We start from the raw sequence: 8,388 nt of genomic DNA, 5'->3' as shown, positions 1-8,388 counted from the left end.
AGGTGGTGGAGGCAGGAACCCTCACAACATTTAAGAAGTATTTAGATGAGCACTTGAAACGCCATAGCATGCAAGGCTACAGGCCAAGTGCAGGAATATGGGATTAGAATAGTTGGGTGCTGTATGGCCAGCACAGACACGATGGGCCGAAGGGCCTGTTTCTGTGCTGCATAACTCCATGACTCTATACCACGCAGATTAATAACTATTCGCTAATGTAAAACATAAAGGCCCACAGGGCGGCACAGTGGTTAGCACCGCAGCCTCACAGCTCCAGCGACCCGGGTTCAATTCTGGGTACTGCCTGTGTGGAGTTTGCAAGTTCTCCCTGTGTCTGCGTGGGTTTCCTCCGGGTGCTCCGGTTTCCTCCCACATGCCAAAGACTTGCAGGTTGATAGGTAAATTGGCCATTATAAATTGCCCCTAGTATAGGTAGGTGATAGGGAAATATAGGGACAGGTGGAGATGTGGTAGGAATATGGGATTAGTGTAGGATTAGTATAAATGGGTGGTTGATGGTCGGCACACACTCGGTGGGCCGAAGGGCCTGTTTCAGTGCTGTATCTCTAAACTAAACTAAACTAAATGTTAAACTAATTCTACAAGTGCAGGAGGTCACACACCAGGATGAGGTCAGGATCCAACGTTCTACCAGATATTACTCATTAACAGTTTGTGGGAAGAGATGAGAAATGTAATAGGCAGAAGGCCAGGTAGTCTGAAGCTAGGATAGAATACAAAGACTGATACAATTAGGTGCAAGATGTATTAAAAAGGAAGTAATGGCTACCTGCTGACAGAAAAATGAATAAGTGGTGGAATTGCATAGTAAAATCATGATGTGATGATACAGTAGGCTAACTTACTCACAATAAATAGAAATAGGACACACTGACAGAATAACATATCAGTGGATGTAGTTAAGTTATAAAGATACAACACACCAAAGCCCCTCAGGGACTTTATCCTATCTTGCTTAGGCTAACGTGAGCAGTCAAGACAATACCTGATGAATCTGTTGCACTTGAGTACTTTCAGTAGCAGTCTAATGGGTATTGCATGTAATTGAGTGCTATTGATTTATTATAGAATATTAGATGTATCAGTATTTCCTTCTCAAACTTGTATTAAAGGCAAGAATAAATGACTATTCTATAAACCCAACACCAATGATATTTAAAGTGCTCTCTACTGCCCCCTCCACTATTCAGGGGCTGGGTTAGCCCCCTCCAGAACAGATTAAATCTGTATAAAATCACAAGCTACATTCTCCACAGACTAAATCAAAAGTATGGAGCAAAGGCAACAGATGTATGTCTTGGTGCTTCTGAAACATACTGCAACAGAACGGAAATCAGCACAATGACCAGGCCTTCCATACGTTTAAGAGGTTTTTCTTTCAAATTAGAAACAAGTTTTTAAGGAGACTTGGTTAACTGTGAGAAGCTGCCATTTCTCCAGGGACAAATGATATTGAACAGAAGGAGATCCAGTTTGGGACTAAAATGGAAAAGATTTTGGCAAACAGCTTGCTCTCTTTTACCAGAGATTGGTAAACCCACAGCTCTAGGCTGGATTTGAACCAAGATCTGTAACTGAAAAAAGCCCAGTGTGCAAACCCCAGTCACAATTACACCCCCTACGAAATTCCCCACCCCACCCTCCTGAAGGTGCCGACTCTCATTGGTGTCCAGGTCCACAGGTGTCATTCTTCATTGTAGCTTGGACAGTGAATGTCAGCAGGCTATTCGGACATAGGAGCATCATGGAAGCATCACAGCACATGCACACATTTCCCAGCAGGAGTCACTGGATAACAGTCAGGAGTGGGAACCAATGCTGCTGCTAAGCTGTGAGCAGGCAGCAGGAAGGTACCACGCAGGCCTAGGTTCCCTGTTAAATATTGCATGGGCACATTGAGATTCTCTCAAGTTACAAGTGCGTGGGATATAATGGACTTACACACAAGTAAAAATATTCAAAGCACGAGGAGATGCTCTGCCACTAACTCTTTAAAAAAAAAAGAATTCTTGAATTTGCCCATGATGGTGATGCAACAGCTGTGATCAGTTAGCATTTTAATTGCCACAGTCGGAAATCAAAGACTGTGAAAGGACCACAATCTCTATATAAAATAAAAAATAGACTCTCTCTGGTTCAGTAATGTCCAATCTCATGACAGAATGTGAAGTATCACTGCTGTGCGTTCGGGTTTTGCTCGTTCTGCTCGCCAAGTCTCTGCCCCTGACCCCAGTTGAATCCCCCAGGCCGATCCTCAGGGAGCACATTGTAATTGGGATCCTCCTCTGCAACGTCAAATATTGCCTTTCTGTAATTCAGAGAGGAACAGGAAATAGAGCATTACATTGTGGGAATTGCTATAAAAATCTCTACAGCTGTGGCAAAGTGTCTGATACACATGCACCCTGAGCGCTGGCAACCAGACAGTGGGCAGGGCGTTCACATATCAGTTTTTGACCGAATAATCAGACATGACTGGCACTAACACTGGGCACTGGTCATACCATGACAGTGCAGCAGCTCCTGTTCAGTCTCAAACATCATCCATTACTGACCACGGGCTCTTGTTGATACATTGGAACAACCTCTAAAACACAAACAATTCTAGATGATTCTAACTGTCGTGTCTCACTAACTTGATTGAGTTTTTTGAGCAAGTGACGAAGATGATTAATGAAGGAAGGGCAGTGGATGTTATCTATATGGACTTCAGTAAAGCCTTTGACAAGGTCCCTCATGGCAGACTGGTACAAAAGGTGAAGTCACGTGGGATCAGAGGTGAGCTGGCAAGATGGATACAGAACCGGCTCAGTCACAGAAGACAGAGGGTAGCAGTGGAAGGGTGCTTTTCTGAATGGAGGGCTGTGACTAGTGGTGTTCCGCAGGGATCAGTGCTGGGATCTTTGCTGTTTGTAGTATATATTCATGATTTAGAGGAAAATGTAGCTGGGCTGATTAGTAAGTTTGCAGACGACACAAAGGTTGGTGGAGTTGCGGACAGTGATGAGGATTGTCAGAGGATACAGCAGGATATAGATCAGTGGGAGACTTGGGCGGAGAAGTGGCAGATGGAGTTTAATCTGGACAAATGAGAGATATTAGACCTTCCAAAATGCATTACAGGTGAGAGGTATACAGTAAATGGCAGAACCCTTAAGATATTGACAGACAGAGAGATCTGGGCGTACAGGTCCACAGGTCACTGAAAGTGGCAACGCAGGTGGATAAGGTAGTCAAGAAGGCATACGGCACGCTTGCCTTCATCGGTCGGGGCATAGAGTATAAAAATTGGCAAGTCATGCTGCAGCTGTACAGAACCTTAGTTAGGCCACACTTGGAATATTGCGGAAAATTCTGGTCGCCACACTACCAGAAGGATGTGGAGGCTTTGGAGAGGGTACAGAAGAGGTTTACCAGGATGTTGCCTGGTCTGGAGGGTATTAGCTATGAGGAGAGGTTGGATAAACTCGGATTGTTTTCACTGGAACGACAGAGGTGGAGGGGCGACATGATAGAGGTTTACAAAGTTATGAGTGACATGGACAGAGTGGATAGTCAGAAGCTTTTTCCCAGGGTGGAAGAGTCAGTTACTCAGGGACATAGATTTAAGGTGAGAGGGGCAAAGTTTAGAGGGGATGTGCGAGGCAAGTCCTTTACACAGAGGGTGGTGAGTGCCTGGAACTTGCTGCCAGGGGAGGTGGTGGGAGCAGGTACGATAGCGATGTTTAAGAGGCATCTTGACAAATACATGAATAGGAAGGGAATAGCGGGATACGGTCCCCGGAAGTGCAGAAGGTTTTAGTTTAGACAGGCATCAAGATCGACGCAGGCTTGGAGGGCCGAATAGCCTGTTCCTGTGCTGTACTGTTCTTTGCATCCTGTGTGGTTATTACAGCTTAACTGGGTTATCATTACTGTGCCCCAATAGATTTGAGGCCAGCTCTGTGGGTACGTATACTGCCTGGTGTGGTATTATGTTTATGTTTATGTTTATGTTTAGAGATACAGCACTGAAACAGGCCCTTCGGCCCACCGAGTCTGTGCCAACCATCAACCACCCATTTTATACTAATCCTATCTTCCTACCACATCCCCACCTGTTCCTATATTCCGCTACCACCTACCTATACTGGGGGCAACTTATAATGGCCAATTTACCTATCAACCTGCAAGTCTTTGGCATGTGGGAGGAAACCGGAGCACCCGGAGGAAACCCACGCAGACACAGGAAGAACTTGCAAACTCCACACAGGCAGCACCCAGAATTGAACCCGGGTCGCTGGAGCTGTGAGGCTGCGGTGCTAACCACTGCGCCGCCACTAGTAGCAGCCCCAGGCCAGTGCTGCAGTAGCAGTGGAAAAGCTACAATTGTCCTCAGCACCTCTGGGCTGAGGAGGCAGGAGAACCGAGTAGCCCCTCGCCAGAAAGTGTGCCCACACTGGGTGGACAAGACTGGGCTTGGCTGTGATGTTGAAGAGCCTGTCAACATTCAGTGTTCACACTGGGAGCTCTCCGTGCAGGATAAGAGAGTGTGCCATGGACCCCAGTATCAATCAGCAGCCTTCAGAACAGAATACTCAGGAGCTGGAAAAAAAACTTAGAAAGTACAAGTAACAGAAATCAAACAAGTGAGACCATAAAAAGATAGGCCAATGGTTACATGTTTAGGGGAGTGAAGCTAAGTTACTCCAGAGCTCAGCTAAAGGCAGCCACCTCCACTTAGTCGAATAGATTTTGGTCACTGTATTCACAAGAACAGTTAGGCGATGATAAAGAAAAGAGGCAACACTTACAGAAAGCCCGGGGTCACCAGCAGCTTCACTCCTCCCGGCTGATTTGGGAATACATCTTCCAGGAAGTAATATATATGGCCGACTGCAATCCCTGCAAAGAGAGAGCGAGTATACAGGCTTCAATCTACTCAACGGCTGCTGATAATGATTTTAAGTGGTCGAATTATCTGGTACTATGGAAATGAATGCAATCACAACAGATCAATATTTATACAGAAATCTAACATATGGACCTGCTGCAATGTTACTCATTGCTCAGGGACTGAGCTTTCTCTGATGTTCAGCTGTTAAGCCTCACTTTGAAATCCTCCCATTCATCTGCCCACACGCCCTCATTGACATCCCTGCATTCCTCATCCCTCCAACACTGGGGTCTCCTCACCCCTCATTCTGCCCTCACCAAATCCCTCACTCCACCTCCACCCCGGCACTTTCCTCATTCCTCTCTATCCCCTCCAACACTGGGCTCTCCTCACCCCTTGCTCCCTCCACCCCCCCTTGCACCCTCCCTCCTCCTCCCCCAACTTGCTCGCTCCCTCCCTCCTCCTCCTCCCCCCCCACCTTGCTCCCTACCTCCTCCTTCCCCCACCTTGCTCCCTAACTCCTCCTTCCCCCACCTTGCTCCCTCCTTCCTCCTCCTCCCCCCCTTGCTCCCTCCTTCCTCCTCCTCCTCCCCCCCCCTTGCTCCCTCACTCCTCCTTCCCCCACCTTGCTCCCTCCTTCCTCCTCCTCCCCCCCCCTTGCTCCCTCCTTCCTCCTCCTCCTCCTCCCCCCCTTGCTCCCTCCTTCCTCCTCCTCCTCCCCCCCCCTTGCTCCCTCCTTCCTCCTCCTCCTCCTCCCCCCCTTGCTCCCTCCTTCCTCCTCCTCCTCCTCCCCCCCTTGCTCCCTCCTTCCTCCTCCTCCTCCTCCCCCCCTTGCTCCCTCCTTCCTCCTCCTCCTCCCCCCCCTTGCTCCCTCCTTCCTCCTCCTCCTCCCCCCCCCTTGCTCCCTCCTTCCTCCTCCTCCTCCCCCCCCTTGCTCCCTCCTTCCTCCTCCTCCTCCCCCCCCCTTGCTCCCTCCTTCCTCCTCCTCCTCCCCCCCTTGCTCCCTCCTTCCTCCTCCTCCTCCCCCCCCTTGCTCCCTCCTTCCTCCTCCTCCTCCTCCCCCCCTTGCTCCCTCCTTCCTCCTCCTCCTCCCCCCCCTTGCTCCCTCCTTCCTCCTCCTCCTCCCCCCCTTGCTCCCTCCTTCTCCTCCCCCCCCTTGCTCCCTCCTTCCTCCTCCTCCCCCCCTTGCTCCCTCCTTCCTCCTCCTCCCCCCCTTGCTCCCTCCTTCCTCCTCCTCCTCCCCCCCTTGCTCCCTCCTTCCTCCTCCTCCTCCCCCCCTTGCTCCCTCCTTCCTCCTCCTCCTCCTCCTCCCCCCCTTGCTCCCTCCTTCCTCCTCCTCCTCCTCCCCCCCCTTGCTCCCTCCTTCCTCCTCCTCCTCCTCCCCCCCCTTGCTCCCTCCTTCCTCCTCCTCCTCCTCCTCCTCCCCCTTGCTCCCTCCTTCCTCCTCCTCCTCCTCCCCCCCCTTGCTCCCTCCTTCCTCCTCCTCCTCCTCCTCCTCCCCCCCTTGCTCCCTCCTTCCTCCTCCTCCTCCTCCCCCCCCTTGCTCCCTCCTTCCTCCTCCTCCTCCTCCCCCCCCTTGCTCCCTCCTTCCTCCTCCTCCTCCTCCCCCCCCTTGCTCCCTCCTTCCTCCTCCTCCTCCCCCCCCTTGCTCCCTCCTTCCTCCTCCTCCTCCTCCCCCTTGCTCCCTCCTTCCTCCTCCTCCTCCTCCCCCCCCTTGCTCCCTCCTTCCTCCTCCTCCTCCTCCCCCCCTTGCTCCCTCCTTCCTCCTCCTCCTCCTCCCCCCCCTTGCTCCCTCCTTCCTCCTCCTCCTCCTCCCCCCCCTTGCTCCCTCCTTCCTCCTCCTCCTCCTCCTCCCCCCCCTTGCTCCCTCCTTCCTCCTCCTCCTCCTCCCCCCCTTGCTCCCTCCTTCCTCCTCCTCCTCCTCCCCCCCCCTTGCTCCCTCCTTCCTCCTCCTCCTCCTCCTCCTCCCCCCCCTTGCTCCCTCCTTCCTCCTCCTCCTCCTCCTCCTCCCCCCCCTTGCTCCCTCCTTCCTCCTCCTCCTCCTCCCCCCCCTTGCTCCCTCCTTCCTCCTCCTCCCCCCCCCTTGCTCCTCCTTCCTCCTCCTCCCCCCCCCTTGCTCCCTCCTTCCTCCTCCTCCCCCCCTTGCTCCCTCCTTCCTCCTCCTCCTCCCCCCCTTGCTCCCTCCTTCCTCCCCTTGCTCCCTCCTTCCTCCTCCTCCCCCCCTTGCTCCCTCCTTCCTCCTCCTCCTCCCCTTGCTCCCTCCTTCCTCCTCCTCCTCCTCCTCCCCCCCCTTGCTCCCTCCTTCCTCCTCCTCCTCCTCCCCCCCTTGCTCCCTCCTTCCTCCTCCTCCTCCCCCCCCCTTGCTCCCTCCTTCCTCCTCCTCCTCCTCCCCCCTTGCTCCCTCCTCCCTCCTCCTCCCCCCCCTTGCTCCCTCCTCCCTCCTCCTCCCCCCCTTGCTCCTCCCTCCTCCTCCCCCCCCTTGCTCCCTCCTTCCTCCTCCTCCTCCCCCCCCTTGCTCCCTCCTTCCTCCTCCTCCTCCCCCCCTTGCTCCCTCCTTCCTCCTCCTCCTCCTCCCCCCCCTTGCTCCCTCCTTCCTCCTCCTCCTCCTCCTCCCCCCCTTGCTCCCTCCTTCCTCCTCCTCCTCCTCCTCCCCCCCCTTGCTCCCTCCTTCCTCCTCCTCCTCCTCCTCCTCCCCCCCCTTGCTCCCTCCTTCCTCCTCCTCCTCCCCCCTTGCTCCCTCCTTCCTCCTCCTCCTCCCCCCTTGCTCCCTCCTTCCTCCTCCTCCTCCCCCCTTGCTCCCTCCTTCCTCCTCCTCCCCCCCTTGCTCCCTCCTTCCTCCTCCCCTCGCACCCCACTCCCCCCAGCAAGACTGGGCTCTCCTCACCCCCAAACACTGGGCGTGTGTGGAAACATACGCTGGATAGAACTTCACATTGTAACCAGAGGGCAACTAAACAAAACATCTCCTTCCAAGCTGCCTTGAGCAACATTTATGAAGCTTAAGACCATAGCAATAAAGGAGACTGGTATGTGTACAGCTCTCCTGCTTTATAATATTGAAGATTATGAAACAATTCAGTGGTATCTACTTGTCCTTTAACAGTTTACCAAACGTAAAATGTTAATTCTCGTATGAGCACGAACAACTTTGTAAATTCAAACACGTAAAACTTACCCAGCAAGTCAACGATGACAGAGTTTCCCAGAAGCAATGAGAATCCCATCAGCACCCATGGCAAGAACGGAGCCTGGAAGTTTAGCAACCCAAAGAAATTCATTCGTACAAATGGGTTCCTCCTACTCCAGATGTACACCAGCATGATGGTGAAGGCCTGGCCCAGAAAGAACAAGCTTGCAAAGATTCCAAACAGCTGAGCACTACAGAGTCAAGGGTCACTGGACAAGAAGACATGTTAGACACTGGGTTGGTTCTCATACAGCAAATAAAGAGGTGAGCAATAGCTGCCTCTCACTGCATTTTATGAAATCTA

The 8,388-nt window shown here is 52.6% G+C and overlaps 1 protein-coding gene across 1 annotated transcript; it reads right to left on the bottom strand.

The window, feature by feature from the left end:
* Positions 1–747: 747 nt before the first annotated feature.
* On the bottom strand, positions 748–8,290 carry LOC137382891 (derlin-2-like). The gene is made up of 3 exons (XM_068055462.1): positions 8,073–8,290; positions 4,815–4,905; positions 748–2,329 (listed from the first exon to the last, which is right to left on the bottom strand). The coding sequence occupies exons 1-3, from the start codon at positions 8,215–8,217 to the stop codon at positions 2,194–2,196; spliced, it is 372 nt and encodes a 123-aa protein (XP_067911563.1). The 5' UTR covers positions 8,218–8,290; the 3' UTR covers positions 748–2,193.
* Positions 8,291–8,388: the final 98 nt, after the last annotated feature.

This window comes from Heterodontus francisci, chromosome 23 (assembly GCF_036365525.1).
Source record: "Heterodontus francisci isolate sHetFra1 chromosome 23, sHetFra1.hap1, whole genome shotgun sequence".
Taxonomy (NCBI): domain Eukaryota; kingdom Metazoa; phylum Chordata; class Chondrichthyes; order Heterodontiformes; family Heterodontidae; genus Heterodontus; species Heterodontus francisci.
Note: the sequence above shows the minus strand (reverse complement) of the source record. Positions and strands in the feature narration are given on the sequence as shown.